Source organism: Trichomonas vaginalis, chromosome I (assembly GCF_026262505.1).
Source record: "Trichomonas vaginalis G3 chromosome I, whole genome shotgun sequence".
NCBI lineage: Eukaryota > Parabasalia > Trichomonadida > Trichomonadidae > Trichomonas > Trichomonas vaginalis.
The window spans coordinates 25,975,758-25,994,401 of NC_067203.1; the positions used below are offsets into that span (position 1 = coordinate 25,975,758).

The 18,644-nt window shown below is 29.8% G+C and overlaps 5 protein-coding genes and 1 pseudogene across 6 annotated transcripts, besides 1 other annotated feature; all 6 read left to right on the top strand.

The window, feature by feature from the left end:
• Positions 1-14,619: part of a mobile genetic element that runs on past the window's edge.
• On the top strand, positions 37-345 carry TVAGG3_1051330 (uncharacterized protein; the record flags this gene model as incomplete). Its single annotated transcript, XM_051255751.1, has 1 exon — positions 37-345. The coding sequence occupies one exon, from the start codon at positions 37-39 to the stop codon at positions 343-345; it is 309 nt and encodes a 102-aa protein (XP_051081325.1).
• Positions 3,248-3,640, top strand: TVAGG3_1051340 (phage tail repeat-like family; the record flags this gene model as incomplete). Its single annotated transcript, XM_051255752.1, has 1 exon — positions 3,248-3,640. One exon carries the CDS (start codon positions 3,248-3,250, stop codon positions 3,638-3,640), a length of 393 nt encoding a protein of 130 aa, XP_051081326.1.
• Positions 4,902-5,777, top strand: TVAGG3_1051350 (annotated as a pseudogene). The gene has a single exon. A coding segment is annotated over exon 1 (876 nt).
• On the top strand, positions 6,168-6,836 carry TVAGG3_1051360 (uncharacterized protein; the record flags this gene model as incomplete). The annotated part of the gene is made up of 1 exon (XM_051255753.1): positions 6,168-6,836. The coding sequence occupies one exon, from the start codon at positions 6,168-6,170 to the stop codon at positions 6,834-6,836; it is 669 nt and encodes a 222-aa protein (XP_051081327.1).
• Positions 14,620-15,160: 541 nt separating the features above from the next.
• TVAGG3_1051380 (uncharacterized protein) lies at positions 15,161-16,671 on the top strand (the record flags this gene model as incomplete). Its single annotated transcript, XM_001315958.2, has 1 exon — positions 15,186-16,517. The coding sequence occupies one exon, from the start codon at positions 15,186-15,188 to the stop codon at positions 16,515-16,517; it is 1,332 nt and encodes a 443-aa protein (XP_001315993.1).
• Positions 16,672-17,246: 575 nt separating this feature from the next.
• On the top strand, positions 17,247-18,615 carry TVAGG3_1051390 (uncharacterized protein; the record flags this gene model as incomplete). The annotated part of the gene is made up of 1 exon (XM_001315959.2): positions 17,340-18,530. One exon carries the CDS (start codon positions 17,340-17,342, stop codon positions 18,528-18,530), a length of 1,191 nt encoding a protein of 396 aa, XP_001315994.1.
• Between the last annotated feature and the right edge of the window lie 29 nt (positions 18,616-18,644).

Genomic DNA, 18,644 nt, shown 5'->3' on the forward strand with positions numbered 1-18,644 from the left:
CTTTAAATATATTTTTCTTTTTTTATTCAATTATAAATGAGAAGACGTTTCACAAGTCAAAAGAACACAAACGCAAAAGCAGAGATTACGGTTGGTTATAACGTAAATGATGATAAATCACGAATTATTCAAAATGTTAAAGTTAATGTTAGCCCTGAATTAACAAGGTCAGCAACTCAACCAAATTTATTAACTCGTGACTTACCAAAGAAAGAGGAGGAGCAAAATAAAGAAGATGGAGACCCAATCATTTTATCTGAACCTGGTAAAGAACCTGTTGAAATTCCCACTTATCCAACATACCCCCACCTCTTTCATCAAACATCGAGAACCCATATAAAGTAGACATTAATTCTGAATTAATGAAAATTTACCGTGATATAATAATTAATAATTATGATTCAATAATAAATTTAATTGACCAATCCGGTTTAATTATTTTACCTTATAAATCATTAATTCACATTATCGCCATTCTTTGTGATGTTCAAGATTCAGACGTTAAGATTCAATTTTTCATAGATGATGAGGTTTCATGCTGCGGAACACTTGCAAAAATAAATCCTATAAAGGATATTAGCACAATTAAGATATCAAAGAATAGAACAACAACTGAACTTCATTTAACATATAATGATATTTATAATAAAATAGTTGATGAATATAAAATATCACTTGAAAAATTCTTTGTTAAGGCTATTTAATATTCAAGCATTAACATTATCGAATAATAATCCTTTGAATCATAATCAATAATAATTGACCTTTCACCAGTTTCTATCGTTTGTTTTATTTCTTTTTGTTCCCCACTATCCGGATCGGTCATTGTAATTGTTTTTGTTATAGTATCAGCTTTATCTTTAACTTCAATCTTTTTTCCATCAGGATATTTAAACCAAAATTCCAAAAATTCGATATTGTCAATCTGTTCATATTTTAATCTATCAATTACATTTTTAATACCATCTGAAAATCTTATGAAATGGTCATTATATGGGTTTGATTGAACTAAATTTGAATGAAGTGAAATATAACCTGTTGATGAATATGACATTGACTCGTATTTTCTGAAAACACTAAAATTTATAACATGAATGAATTTCTTATTCGTTGAATTTATGAATTCTTGAGGTAATCTTATTCTAGTTTTATTTATCACTGGAAAATAACGCTTTACCATATTTTTAATCGTAATAAAAATGTCAATTATCAATATTATTTCGAATAATAGTTGTGAATTAAATTTAACAGTTAGTGGAATTTATAATGTTACTCTCGTTTCTGTGAGTGGTAAATTTAATCCCATTCTTTTAGACCCTTCAGATTATATATCATTTATTAAAGATGACCTTGAAAAAACGTATGATATGTATATAAATAATGTGATAGCGAAATGGGATATTAACATGATTTTAAGTTATTTAAATGAATCATTTATCGTATGGTATGAAGGAAATTTTAAATCAAAACCTGATAAACTTTTTGAACTTGATGAAATAAATAACCTTATTAAATTTCCGCTGAAAATTAAATTTTGTACTCCTCATCTTCGTTCATTGTTGGGGATATTAAATTTTGAAAAAGATGTTGGGGATGTTTTGTATTCTGACACTGGTTCCAATTTCATTTTAATCAAATGTGATAAAGTTAATACCCCAATGAGATTTTCACATCAAACATTAGACCCTAACTCTTACCCATCAATACAAAACATTTTATCAATCAACTTAAACACATTTTCTTTATCATATCCGTTTCAATTATCCGGGAATTCATTTATTCTTCATTCAAAAGATTTATCAAATATTAAATTTAGAATAACTGACCTATTTGATTGTGATTTAGAATTTATGAATGAAATATTATGGCAATTTCAAATAGAAAAAATAGCTGATGAGATAACAGATTAAATATTTTTAAATCATAATAAATGATTAAACAACAGCAACCACAGCAACTTAAGGCACAAAGCATCCAGGTCCTTCAGACCATTACATACGCCATATATGCATATAATTCAAAGACGGCAGAACAAACACAGAGGTTGAAATATGGAGATTTGGAGATAGTATTGAAAAATGAGCGTTTCGAATTCGTTTGCAAAGGTGGTGCGGTGATATCAAATATAAAAGAAATTTTATTTATGAATTCAAAAATTAAAGGAATAACGGATGATATAACATCAATTCCACCAGAAGAACAAAGATATTACGCATTAAATGCATTTCCTAAAGTTTTGAAGATTGGAAGATTTAATTTAAATGAGGAATTCATAAAAGGTTTCCTAAATGACATAATGAAGAAAGCAGATAAGGAATATGTCAACAGTGAGTTAGACCTTAAAGCAGATAAGGAATATGTCAACAGTGAGTTAGAGAAGAAGGCAGATAAGGATTGTGTGGCTAGTGCGTTAGACCTTAAAGCAGATAAGGAATATGTTAATGAAAAAGATAATGAAATTAAAGAAAGGGTTGAATGGTATCATGAATGGGCATCAAAGATTTTAAAAACTAAAGCTGATACAGGGTGGGTTTCAGGATGTTTAGACCTTAAAGCAGATAAGGAATATGTCAACAGTGAGTTAGAGAAGAAGGCAGATAAGGATTGTGTTAATGGAATATACCAAAGTTTGATAGGAACAACTGAAAATATTGAAACTATTGTTGGTGACTTTTCTGTCAATGAAGAAAATAAATATTTTAGATGGCAGTTTGTACAGTCCTTAAGAAATGGTATGCGGTGTAAACTCATTCCGAAAAATAACAATGAAATGTATGTAAGCTATATAAAGAATAATGGTACACAAGTTAAAGTTCCATTAGACAACAACTGTTACTTAAACTTATATGGAGACGAACAAAAGAAATATTTAAGAGTTTATGAAATGACAGATATGACATTGCCTCGCACAGCTCCAGCACCATATTATTATGACTATGGAGATGACGTCAGAACACCACATGTAGATGAACAAAAGTTAACATTATATTTAGATTATTATAGATATAAAAGATATAATGCAATAGAAAAAACGAGAATAGTATATTATTATACGGATGACAAAAATAAATATTATAGTCAAGATTTTACCTACCCTGAAAACATAAGATTATATTATAAAAAATATTCCGACACAAACCAGAAGAAACCTGAAATAGTTTCACTATATTTTAAGTTCAAAAGAGACAATCCTATATTATCTCATATGTTTGATTTAATGAACCCAGTAGGTTCTATTTATACGTCTATGGATGCGAGAGGTCCTCAAGCAATGTTTGGTGTTGGTGCATGGGAACAAATAGTCGACAGGTTTTTGTATTGTGCAAACTCTTCAAAGGAAATGGGTGGAAGTAAAACGATTACAGGTGAAAATTTACCTGCACACAGTCACTACATAGATTTAAGCACATCTCAAGCGGGTTGGCATAAGCATAGATATTGGGATTGGTCAGGAATGACAAAAGGTAAAGGATATGATGTTAAAGACGACGTTAAGTTTGCTATAAATTGTTACTGGAGTGACACTCAGGGAGAAGGAAACCATACACATTTCGTTTCAGGATATACACAAACAACGGGACAAAGTAAAGAATACATGCCACCTTACATGACAGTTTACGCATGGTATAGAGTTCAATGAATCATTTATTTTTATCATAAATTTACACCAAAAATAATTTTTAGGTGAAGAGGTGAGATCTCACCTTTTTTTTCACCTGTTTTTTTCACAAGCGTTTTACCATGTGCTACCAGGTAATTTAATTTCTTTTAAAAATAGTGACAACATGACATTTTGACAACAACATAGGAGGAAAGCAATAATGATTTATTTTTGAAGAACTGAAGGTGCTACCATGTTGTCATGATGACGACATGAAATTGTGTCAACATCACGAGAGGAAAGCAATAATGATTTATTTTTGAAGAACTGAAGGTGCTACCATGTTACCGGGTGCTACCAGGTAATTTAATTTCTTTTAAAAATAGTGACAACATGACATTTTGACAACAACATAGGAGGAAAGCAATAATGATTTATTTTTGAAGAACTGAAGGTGCTACCATGTTGTCATGATGACGACATGAAATTGTGTCAACATCACGAGAGGAAAGCAATAATGATTTATTTTTGAAGAACTGAAGGTGCTACCATGTTACCGGGTGCTACCAGGTAATTTAATTTCTTTTAAAAATAGTGACAACATGACATTTTGACAACAACATAGGAGGAAAGCAATAATGATTTATTTTTGAAGAACTGAAGGTGCTACCATGTTGTCATGATGACGACATGAAATTGTGTCAACATCACGAGAGGAAAGCAATAATGATTTATTTTTGAAGAACTGAAGGTGCTACCATGTTACCGGGTGCTACCAGGTAATTTAATTTCTTTTAAAAATAGTGACAACATGACATTTTGACAACAACATAGGAAATATGATGTAGCCCAAAAATAAAGTTAGTTTTAAAATTATTTTTATTTTTTTATTCCTATATAAATGACGGCAACAAACAACAACAGCAACTATATCGTTTCTGATGAAAAAGTTGATTCATTAGTTGAGGAATTAGTTGAGGAATTAGCTGAGGAATTAGTTATGGCAGAAACTAAAACCCTCAACGAAAGAATTGGTGAAAACAAGATTGATTTACATAACTACCTCAAACATGATGGAGGAAGAGGAAGGAAAACTGGTATGGCTTTATTAGTAAATAAAATTTCGAATTTAACGATTATAGATGTTGATATCAATAAATCGTACAATGATGAACTTAAAGAAACAGTTAGAAAAGACATTCTATCAAAACTTTCGGATAAAGATGTTATCGTTAAAACCGCTTCAGGAGGTCTTCACATTTATTGCAACACTAATTTCTTCTATGCAGTTTCGAACAGAATGATTAAATGTTATTCCTGCAATGATTATGATATCGATATCATGACTTCTATGGATGATTCAAAGCGTTCTTTAGTGGTTATGGCTGAATCAAGAGTTCGCAAGAATGCAACAGAACCAATCAATACATACTCATTCATTCGTGGAAGTTATGATTCAACATTAACCAGAACAGTAAACGATATATTAAATGATTTGAATATTAAGGTAAGAGTTGAACAGAAGAACGAAGAAATAAAGACTATCATGAATGAAAACAAAGATGTAAACATTGACGATAAACTTGCCCAGAGCATAGTTGATGGCATCTGTGATTTTGAAGTACATAATGACGGTGGAAACATGAATTTAGAAAAAGAAGTTACATTATTCACACTGTTTCAAGCTATTAATTCGTTACCTAATCATTTAATTAATGAAGCATACGATAACGTTTATAACTTTTGCAGTTTAACAGAAAATGCAAAAAGTAATTTTGAAAAAGCACGTAGTAGATATGCACATTTAATGACTTCTCCATTTGTTTTAGTGAAGATTCTAAAACTATATCAAAAGGAATATTATGATGAATACGTTTTACCTTTATTACGTAAGCCAAAAATAACATTTGATATAAAACTTGATGACTCGTTTTTGATAACAGATATTAGACGCAAGGCTGAAAATCATCAGTATAAAAACAGTTCTGAAGTAATTGAGGATTTATCACGTGTAATCCGTTTTGTAGATTGTGGAAACAAATATTTCATTCAAAAGGAATATAATATCCACAACAAAATGAATCAAATATCATTCGTTCTTCAATCAAACATGAAAGAGTCACTCAAAATGATTAAATTATTTAAAGAAGAAGGTAAAACAATAACAGCATGGGATGTACTACTAAATCAATTGTCTTCATTAACAGTTAAGGGTGTTTGCTTTAAATCTGATTCCCCCGATGTTTTCTCAACGTTTCAGGGTTATAAATACAACATTCTTGAAAAGCCTGATTACTCAAAAATTGAGATGTTTATGAATTTCATTAAAGAAGCCATTTGTGATAATAACGATGAAGTGTATAAATACCTTCTCGGCTGGATTGCATCAATGATTCAACATCCTGGAATCAAGAATGAAACAGCAATTATTTTGAAAGGACTTCAGGGAACAGGTAAAAACAGATTTACAGACATTATTTCTGAACTTCTCGCTGGTTATTCATGTAAAAACATTACTGAAATAGGTGAGCTAACGGGTAATTTCAACTCAGTAGTTGAAAATAAAATGTTTCTTGTACTTAATGAACTCAAGAATGTTGGTGAAGACAGACTCGCAAACTTCAACGCTTTGAAATCAATTATAACGGATAATGAGATTAGAATTAATGAAAAGAATCAACCCAGAAGAACTGCTCAGAACGTTGCAAACTTCATTTTTGTAACTAATAACGTTTACCCTGTCAAAATTGAAGTTGGAGACAGAAGATACGTGGTTTTAAGAGTTAATGGTAAATTTAAGGGTCAATTTGATTACTTCAAGAATTTAATGGATTCATGCACAAAGGAATTTTATGATAATTTACTGACATATTTTATCAATTACGACCTTTCATTATTTAATGTACGAATCATACCGATGACTGAAGCCAAACAAGATTTAATCGAATTATCATCAAATCCTTTAGATGTATGGATAAATACACATTATGATGAATTGTGTGCAGGTATGACGTGTGAAAATGCTTTATTCTGCAAACCATCAGACATGAAAGACAAGAATTTTCAAATGAGTATTAAGGATAAATGTGATAGGAAACATAGAAGAATAGATGGTAAACAAACATGGTGTTATGTTTTGAAAGAAGAAATGAAAGGATTATATAAACAGGTTGAACCAAACGATGATGAGGATTCATTTACTGACGATGAAATACCTGTAAATGAAGCTTTATAAAGTATGATTTGAATTTATTTTTACATTCCTCCTATGTTGTTGTCAAAATGTCATGTTGTCACTATTTTTAAAAGAAATTAAATTACCTGGTAGCACCCGGTAACATGGTAGCACCTTCAGTTCTTCAAAAATAAATCATTATTGCTTTCCTCTCGTGATGTTGACACAATTTCATGTCGTCATCATGACAACATGGTAGCACCTTCAGTTCTTCAAAAATAAATCATTATTGCTTTCCTCCTATGTTGTTGTCAAAATGTCATGTTGTCACTATTTTTAAAAGAAATTAAATTACCTGGTAGCACCCGGTAACATGGTAGCACCTTCAGTTCTTCAAAAATAAATCATTATTGCTTTCCTCTCGTGATGTTGACACAATTTCATGTCGTCATCATGACAACATGGTAGCACCTTCAGTTCTTCAAAAATAAATCATTATTGCTTTCCTCCTATGTTGTTGACACAATTTCATGTCGTCATCATGACAACATGGTAGCACCTTCAGTTCTTCAAAAATAAATCATTATTGCTTTCCTCCTATGTTGTCGTCAACATGGTAACATGGTAGCACCTTCAGTTCTTCAAAAATAATGAATTTCATTAGTTAGAAAACCATTGACGCTAATTTTATTTTTATATCTTTTTTTATTTTGTATGTAAAGACAGTAATGACAAACATTGAGTTTGAAACAGTTAGAAAGATAGACGATGACACCAAAGTGGTTAGAATAGGTGATTTAAACGTAAGATACTCAAAGAAATACAACAAATATTCTTTGTCAGACATTATATCTCCATCTGAAAAGAAAACAAACGACTGGGTTAGAAATGCTTCAACTCAGAAAATTTTGACAAGAAATCCTGAGCTTATGATATCAGTAGCATTTCATGGAACAAGAGCATATCTTATAGACAAAAGTCTTATACCAATAGTTTTGTTATGGTTAGACCCAGTTGTTGGATATAACTTCATAACATATGGTTCATTCGATATGGAACGTTGCAGTGAAGGCTTACTTTACATCGTTCAGAAACCGAAGGACTTCAACACAAAAAGATATAAGATAGGAAGGACATATAATATAACTCAAAGATATGACAGTACAGTCAATAGAGTCAAGGTTGTGTTTGTTAATGATATGAGAGCTGCTGAAACAGAACTGCTTGAAGTTTTTGAGAAAATGTATGGTGCTCCCACGAAAGGTAACGAAACGTTTGAAGTAGATGAGATAGATAAAGCTATAAAATTATTTGACGAAGTTGCTGAAAAATACATGTAAAGCGTTTATTTTTGGTCTTTTGTGAAAGTCAGAAAATAAAGTTAGTTTTAAAATTATTTTGTATGAAATGACAGATATGTCAACATCAGAGAAGAATAGACGGTAAACAAACATGGTGTTATGATTTGAATTAATTATTGAATAACCTGAAAACCATTAACGATAAAATAACTGATAACAAAATTTTATTTTTATATAAATGAATACCCCGCAAGCTCAAAATTTACCACGAATCATAACAAGGGAGGAAACGATAAAAATGCCGCGAGAACTTGCTAAAAATAACAAACCACTAAAACTGAGAAAATGTGGTTATGCAGTAATGATGGAAAGAGAGATGTTGTCAAAGAAAAATAAAAATTAATTTTGGATTGAGTTTAAAAATTCATCTTTATTAAATTCATCTCTTCCAATCAATTTATTTATTCTATTAAATTCTTTTATTTTTGCTTCACTCAGTTTGAGGATTGAACGATAAGTTTCTAATTTTTCGATTATTTCTTGATCGTTTTCAACCCCACCACATTGCGGCTTCTTTTTGTAATAGCATATTTTTGATTTAATTCTGTTTAGTTTCTTTTTATATTCATCGTCTGGACTCTTGGCTGCTTCGTTGTCACCCATTTCTTACGAAATAAAAAAATTAAATATTATTTAAATATAATGGAGTAATAAAATAAATCGGAATTTCTATTAATTTATTGTCAACTTCAACTAATGCATTGCCGTTAATATATCTAACAAATTCAGCTATTGTGTCAAATCTTCGTCTTCTTTTTGTCATTGATTTATCAGTTTTTCCATAATCGAGATGAATCAAAACTTTATCCCCTTGTTTAAAATTCATTAGCCCCGAATTAATTTGTTCACGTTTAACATCATTCAACCTTTCCATTTGCTTTCTAATATATTCCCATTCTTTTGAAATATCATTTTTCATTTCCACTGGTTTCATGTTTATAGTTCTATGCCATGTATTATTGTAATAATATACTAACTGTTGTATGATGGAGTCATGATTTCCATCCCAGTATATCTGACCGTTAACCCCTAACGCATCTCTAAGAGTTCTCATTACCGCATCAACTATTTTATTATGAAACGTATATGGAGAGGATGAAAAGTAAAAATTAATTTGTGGGAAATAATGAGCCATAGCTGCCTGAAATCCTTTATCACTATCACCCCTGATATTATCCACTCTTTCATGATCTAGTAAGTATTGAATAGCTCTTCTTGTTTCCTGTTCTATTTTCCCTTTCACCGGAATGCAATATAAATATCTTGTGTTAATGTTAATGGCAAATAAATAAGTAACGTTTCCTTTTGAATATTCCAGATGATCGATTTCGTATGAATATGGATATGGAGCAAATGAAGGGCGACTAAATTTTTCCTTTAACGGTTGAATTTTCGGGTCAATTGGTTTATTTAATATCTTGAAACCCTTTTTAAAATCTATCATAATATGAATAATAATAATCCATATCATCATCCGTTATATTTTCATCATATTTTTGGAGATATGCTTTTAAATCATAATAACTAAGAAAATTTTGATCACGTACTAAATCATCAATTAAATTTTCTAAATCTACGTTATCCATTTATATAAAAATAAAATAAATGTTTTAAGGGTGCCCACCCCTTTGATCAAGAATCAAAACCATCATTCAACGGTTCCTTTTGTCTCTTCTGTGGCATTTCATTAAATAAACGGCATACAACATCCATTTTCACAACATACAGCCTTAGTGTGTGCTCCTGTTAATGCAGTCTTACCGATTGTTAAGCGAGTCATTGACCCGTTTTTAAGTTGTAAATTAATATTCTGACCATCAAATATCACTTTATCATTTATTATATCCAAATAATTTTTAGGTGTTAATTGTTTATTTTGTCGTAAACTAACTCCTTTCATTTTTTGTGCAATCTTTTTAAAATCACTTCCATCAATTGAACCGTTGAATGATGTATAACACTTGGGGCATAAAGCAACCATGTTATCACCTTGTTTCTCAATTGCTAAACCCAATAACTTCTTCTCATGTGCTTTTTCTTCAGCTTTATTCTTTAATTTAGGTTTAAATTTCTCATCAAAACAAAAGAAATCAAAAGGTGCGAATTTGTAAATGTTTTTATCATAAAATTGTTTATCGGTAACAATTGCTTGAAATGCTTGAGTGTTAGGAAGATTTGGGTCGCCAGCGATTGCCCAATAAGATGAATCAGTATCACCTTCAATGAAATGAAAACGATTAACATTCATGCATTTATACATAAAATCATAAATGAAAACCAAATACCAGTATTTAGCATTATCTAAAGTGAAGAATGTCTCTTGTAAACATGTTTCACATCTATAAAATCTATCTTTGAGCATCATTTGATATGTATCTTCACCTATTTCTCTTATGTTTTTAAACTTATTTGCCATACATGCAACGCGTGCCTTCTGTGCATTCATTATTTTAGTCTTTGTGTAATTTTGTGTATTCATTGCATCGTAACCATATGATCCATTAAGTGAAATCTTGCAAAATAAACTTTTTCCTTTATTTCCTTCTAATTCAGCCTTTTGTCTTTCATTCATAAATTCGTTCGCAAATTCATTAAAGCAAGTGTTTTTAGTAAATGTTAAAATTGATTGAATGTCATCAATGATAAAATGAAATCTGTCGATTAGATACCAAAGATAATAAGAAGAAAATGGTTGATATTGGTTGTGTGTTGATGCTAACTGAGTTAATTTTCTCTGTTTCTGGTCAACAGGTAGATTGTTTGATTTCATGTAATTATACATAAAACTGCCAATTGTTTTTTCATCTGTGATAATATCTAAGTTTCTTATTATCGGTAAAAAGTTTATGTAATCATTAATGTATTTTTCATCAATGTGACCCTTTACTTCAGCCACAAATAAATTATTTTTCTTCTTAATAATTCCCAGTGCTTTTGCTTTCTTTGTTGCTGTATCACAAATGATAACACCATTCAATCTTCCCGGCATATACATTTTATGGTCAGTATATTGAATGAAATCATGAGGATTAGATGAAAATGATGAAGGATATAATGAATTAAAGTCAACACCAACGAAATGAGTCATGATGTTGGTGGTGTCCTCATTTGATACAGTTTTAGTTTCTGGATTATATGAAAGTTTATTAATGTGCGTGATTCCTTTAAGATTTACTCTATGTTGAACATTTGATCAACCACCAGTAATTCCATTACGGAGAATGTGATAAGCTTCAACTGAATCTAAAGTCATTGGTAAATTATTTTTTAATGCATAATTTCTTAAATTGATTCTTAAACGTTGAACATCTTCATCTTTATTTGATTTTACGACATTGCAATAACAACACATTAACTGACAATTTTCTTTAGTATGTGGTTTTTCATTATCGATTCTATCCAATGTTGGTTTATTTGCATATGTAAACGCTTTACCACACATTTTGCATTTAGATGAAAGGATTAAATCGTGATAGTATTGAAAATCATCCGTTGAAACATTATTTTTAGTATCCCTTTCTGCTTTTTCATCTTGTTTCTTATATGATTCAATTTTATATTTCCAATACTTTTTCGTTAATTCAAAACTTGATTCCACATTTTCTTCTTCTGGATATGTTTCATTAGGATTAAAGTCTTTATATGCTAAAGCGTAACGAATCATTGAAGCATTCGATGATAAAGAAAGATTATGAAGCATGTCAATTTTATAAACAAATGTTTCTTCAATAATTTTATCAATTGGGTCAATCATAATTTCAACGTCTTTATTGCAATAATGAATAAAATATTCTAATCTATTCTTAAAGTTTTTAGCATCATTGAGATATATTTGATAATCACTATCTGATATAGTTTCTTGGGTTAATGCTGAATAAAATGAATCTTGAGTGAATGGTTCCTTTTTATATAATTCATCTTCGTAATTCTCCCATGTGATGAATTGATAAGGGAAAAAGGATTTAACACGTGTTTTATTGTTTCCGAAATCTTGAGTGAATTGGTCTAATGTCCCACCCGCTATATAATTTCTGATGTCAATAAATCTTAATTCATATGGAACGTTTGTTTTCTTTACAATGATTTGCTTAAATTGTGAAGATGAACCCAGTATTGATTTTATTTTCCATTTTGCAGTGTTTAAATCATGAAGAATTAAATTTAAATCAAACTTTCCCGAATTAAAACCTATGATATTCACTTTATTGAATTCCTCATCTAGAATTTCTTTAAATGCTTCCTTCTGTTTTTCATTTAATGTATTCATTAATTCTTCATATTGTTCAATATTTGATTTAGCAACTAATGAACAGGTTGAAAATAAAAATTCAATCCAATCAGAAATAAAAGAATCACTTGATGTTAAGCAAAAATTCCTCGTATATGTTTTATCACGGTCTACGACCTCGCCGCTTTGCGGCTTTAATTTAACCGTTGATGATACCATGAATGGTTTTAAGTAAGCGTTCAAAGTTGCACATTCAGAAAGTTGAAGTTCTTCTTTAGTCTCTAATGTTTCGAAGTCAAAGTAATATAATATCTTGTTGGTTTATAATATTCCTGCAAATTATGTGCTAATAGCCATTGATATATCTTCTGTTTCGTGATATGTGGTGCATATGGTTGTTGTGTGTTTTGCAATTGAACGTCTTGAATTAATCTTCCATTATTTTCTTTACATTTCTCACAATGTTTTAAAAATCTTCTTTGGTTTTTCCTTTCTGGATCATCACGGATAGAATATACTTCTTCTTTGCAAAAGGGGCAAACTTTATATCCTGTGAGTGCTTCAACGTCTGTAATTCTGTCAGCGTGAAGTTTTCCACATGGACTCTGTGTTAATAAAATATTTACTGTTTCAAATTCTGGATCTATCATTATTGATTCCACTAATGGAAAGTCTACCTTATTTATGTCCACGTCTTCTGGTTGAGGGTCACAATAATAAAAATCAATATTAACGTTTAACATTCTTGCTAACCTCTCACTTTCTGATGAAATGTCAAATCCTTCATATGCATCTATGGCTTCATTTAAATAACTTCTACGAGTTTTAGGATTAACACCATCAGGAATGTTATAGAAGCGTTTAAATAACCTTCTACCTTCGGCTCTTATTTGATTATCATTCATTTTAGCTGTTCCATTTTTGTTCATTTATGTAAGAATAAAATATCATTAAATAAATAAAAATAAACTTTATTTTTTAAAGTCCGAGACTCAGAGAGTCCAGGGCTAAAGCCCATAAAATGAATTAAGAACACATAAATTTTTATCATCTGCGACGTGACGAATACATTTTAATTTACTCAAGAATGTGTACCCTGATACATTAAATCTAATTCCTGTCTTATTTAATTTCACAACTTTGAAAAGGAATGTATGAATAGCTATAAAATGATGAGAAGATGTTTTATGGGTTGCTTCCATTTTTTCTGAAATAAATGAATAAATATAATGTTTATAAGTTTTCATATCTTTTATGTTCTTAATAACGAATGGTATAGACCTTTCAACTTCGTCTTCCTTCGGTGCTGTTCTTTCATATGAAACATTATTGGTATCTTCAATAATGAAACCACAATCGCATAAAATTTTATATGTACCAATTGTTTCTTTTGATATTTTATCTAACAAATCAAAAACTTTATCAACACCTGTACATTTATTTAAATAATAATTTGTGTAAAATATCATGGTCTTCTTTCTTAATCGTATTTGTTGCATATGTTACATTTTTCAGTGCTTTTTTGAATTTTTCAGAATCAAGAGGAGGTGAAAGTAATATACATGGATAATCTCCATCGTCAATAAACTGAAGCTTATGTTTACGAATAAATTTAGTACCTTCTTCTGAAAGTGTTTCGTCTATTTCACCATCTAATAAATTTTGTGTTGATTCTGAGACATAATTTTTATATCTTTCTTCATGAGATTTCTGTACTTCTGATTCTGAAGCTGGGATATTCATTAAACCCTCTACTTCATTTTCATTATATTTTTCAACTTCTCTTAATTCCTTAATTTTTTCATCTATTTCATCTCTTATTTTTTCCAGTCTTTCAATTTCATCATATTCATCATCTTTAATTCGTTCTTCATAATATTCAGGGAAAACATCAGGTTCTTTAGGTTTTTCTTCTTCAGATGTGGGATATAAGAAATTTATAACATCATCTTTATTCATTTTTCCATCATAATCAAACTCATTTAAAAACTCCGCGAATTTTTGACAATTTCTTAAATAATATTTATCAACCTCATAACCTGCCTCCTCTAATATATCCTTTATTTCCCTGTTTGTGAATCCTAATTTTTTAACGTCGTTAGTCTTGACACTCATTTCATACAAAATAAAAATAAATTATTCAGAAATGTAAGACATTGAATTTTTATATTTTTTATTCATGAAAATAATTATATCTAATTTCTTTTACTCTCTCATACATACTAGATTTGAAGAATTCAGAACATTTCCCATAATCTCCTAAATGTTTTCTTATCTTATTGGTTTTCCATTCATTATATGAAACTGTATAAACTTTATCTTTATCTTTGCATCTTTCATCACTTCCAATATATTTATATTTCAATTTTGATTTATTGGTTTCATATTCATTAACGTTTAATAATTCACAGTCTTCCTTTTTAAATAAATGTTTTATGTATTCAGGATTAACAATTCTATAATATTGCTTCCCTTTAAATCTTTGAATATAAACAGGAACACCATCCTCTAAAATTCGATAATCTATTTTATCTGGTTTTACTTGTTGGGTCATTTATGTAAGAATAAATAAATAAATTATTTTAAAATTAATGTTAAAATAATGATACAAAATCGTTCGATATTGTATGAATTCTTACGTTTACAAAAAAAGTCACTAAACCCATCATATACTACTACTAGGATTTTATGAAATTATTTTTAACCTGATGCAATTTTAAACAGTATGTTCTCCATCGATATATCATATTAAGTGAATATTTGCTATGAAATACTATTTCAAAAGGATTGAAATCATTTTACTTCTTCGATTTTTGATGAATGGATGAATATAAAACTTCTGAATCAAATACCGAAGAAACTAATAAGTCTTTAGAAGAAAATATTGTACAAGAACTTGAACAAATTGCAGAATATATACGAGATGCATATTCAAAAGAAGAATTTGGTAACGTTGCTGAGCAAATACATATATTTGCTGATTTAATACATGATATACTCAACAATATACAACCAAAAGCACAAACAATTCAAAAAATCAAAGATATATTAATAAATACGGAGCTTGCTTCATTAATTGGAGAAAATATATGCAATAAAAATAAAGGGGTACTTTTCGATTGTGTACATCTCCTTTATTCAGTCTCTTTTAACAACGATTTACTCTTAATTTTTGCAGAATACGATATTTTAGCAGAATTATGCAAGTTTTTCTTAACATGGCCACGAAGTAAGTGGTTAGAAATAATTGTTGTTATTACAAGCTTAATAAAATTCCAAACTTCAATAGATGATTTAATTTCTCATTTCCCAGACATACAAGCTAAGCTCTCTATGTATCCTGGAGGCATAATGCTTTATGTGCAACTATCCAATCAGTTATTAATGCATTTTCCAGATCCAAATTTGATTTTACCAATTGTAGATGGTTTTTGCACAATTGTAGATGATCTTCCGTTCCCAGAAACTTACGACTGTATCTCCCGTATGATACATATCGAAGAAAACGTTTGTGAACTCATTATTGAACGAAATATTCTTCAAAGAATTGTTGATTTATGCACAATACAAAGGATGAAATCAGAAGATGTGAGTTCCCCTATGCGAATAATCGCTAAAATTGCTTTACATTGCGAATCAAACGTTATTTCGCAATACGGCTTTTTGTATTCAGTTGCTGAAGCTCTTATTAATTCAGATGTAGAGAACAAAATCATTTCTGGCATAAAATTCATTATTTCAATGCTTCCAGATAATTTCAACACATTAATTACATTTGTGACAGAAGATAACTTACTGGGATTGATAGCATCGTTTATGTCGACAGGATCTCTAAAGTTGAAGAAGAATTCAGCAAAATTAATGTGTAAATTAATAAAATCAACGAACGAATCAATAATTAGCTTATCAATTGTATACAACATACCAAAACTTATGATTCCCATCTTAGAAAATGATTTGGCAGATGTTTACGAAATTTTAACTTTTTACTTGATTACATTTCAATATGTTGACAATGATATAGCTAAGAAAGATGAAATGATCAATATGTTGAATGAAGTTGAAGGAATCGATGCTTTTCATGATTGCTATGAGAGTGATAATGATAACATTCATTATTTGGCAGAAGAAGTGCTAAAATATGTTGAGTAATGTTTGGAATTTATATATTTTTTATCTATTTTGTATTTTGTTTATTAATTTTGATGTAAATTTAGTTTTTCATCAAATACTCTCACAGAACACCTCAGTATATATTGTTTATACGAGCGTCTATTCATAATTGAAAGAATTAAAAAATCCAAAAATATAATGTTGAAAATTATCTGTATTGATCAATTAATTTTGAGTAAATTCTGATCCGTATTATAATAAGTTATTCATTTGCTCAAATAATCGAATTCAAAAATTATTTTAATTTGAAAAATCGGAATTGAAGATTAACTAAATGAAATTTGGATAGTTCAATTTACGTTTATTTTATTGGAATTGTTATTGGCACTATCTGACCGATAAAATTACCAAAACCATTTTTCAATAATCATATTGTTTAGTCTTATGATTACTCTACTAAATTCCAACTGAACTCTTAATTTTGTAACCGTGTGTATCAGAAATATCTTTCCATTGAAAATTCTCGCAATAAAACATAATGTAAAGTTTGCATGAATATAAAATATCCGAGCATATTTCAATTAATAATGAAATTTGAATTATGATATTGAAAATTTTAAAGACGAAATTCAAATTTAATTCATGATAGAATATATCATAAATAAACAAAAATTTGTATTCATATCCGGATGATTGATATAGCGATTATTTCAATCCATTCAAAAAAAAATATTGGCACTTTCCGGAGTATATATTCTATTTATTATTTGTAGTAGGATTTTATATATTTTCCTTAAATTAATTTCTTATCTCAAATATTTCAAACCAACTTAAAAATTCAATGAATCTTTTTCACACAAAATGAGAAGAGTACCAGCACTTAATTCCCTCGGTCATTTCAAGAGATCGAGTTTAAAGTTACTAAGAGTTTCTAGTTCCCTTAGTCATAACTTACCTAATCCAATGTCTAGTTTATCTCGTCAAACAAGTAGTTGTTCAATTATGCTCTCCCCTCTCGAAGACTTAAGTAAAAAAGAAGTGGAACCTATTATTTATCAAGTAGATTTAATGTCTAATTGGGGCCATCCTGATAAAATTGCTTGTTCCGCAATTTGGTTCCTCGATAAAGAAAGACATATAATAAATCCGACAAAAATTTCATCAATCCCTTACAGTACTCCTGAGATGCTTAATAGACTTAGCGGAGTTACTCTTCTAAAACAGGAAGAAAATTTATTATGGTATAATCAATGGCCTCCTGAAGAAACAAATCAAATATCATTAGTATTTTTCCTACCGGGCGATCAGACACCCGCTTATGCAAGAATTTGGAATACTACATCACTGGGTGATGCATCTGTTCGTAAAGTTTCGATTTCTTGTGGAAAAGAGATTCTATATATCGGAGAAATTCCAAGATGCTACGGAACCGATGTTCAATTATCTCAGCAATTCGTAAAACCAACAAATTCTTTCGAAATCATTGAAGAACTGTTCGGAAAGAAAGATAAGGCAAACATATTAAACGATAAATACGGTTTGATGCCTCTGAAACCAGTTAAACAAGTTGAAATTACAATTCTCGATAATTACGGCGGCCAACAGTACTTCGGACTGAACGCCATAGATTTTTACGATGAGAACTACGAAAGCATACCTTGGTCGCACATAGATGATATTATTATTAAAAATTGTGCCAGATTTTCCGACCCGAAGAAGTTGTTTAAAGATATTAAAGAAACAGACGATGACTCCGAGATGTTTGTAGCAGAGATTGACAAAGAAAATCACGCAACTCCGAAAATTTCTATACTTTTCAAGAATCCTGTTTTTATTTCACAGGCAGTGTTCTGGAACTACAACTCTCCATCGCGTGGAGTGTCAATCGGTGCGAAATACGTAAAGCTGAGCATGCACAATTCGGTGAAATGGTGCGGAAAGATAAAGAAGGCTACAGGACTGAAGGACTCTGTTGGAGGAAGCACAACAGCGGTCTGGTTTATCGATATCGAAGAACTTTATAAGAAAGAATATAATACTAACCACGGATAATTTATTTTATTTTGTTGATTAGTGATTATGATTCTGAAGAGCTCCTATTGTTATTTTGAGCGTTTTTATATGTGTATGAGTAAACAGTTATATAATATTGTTAAAATTAAATTT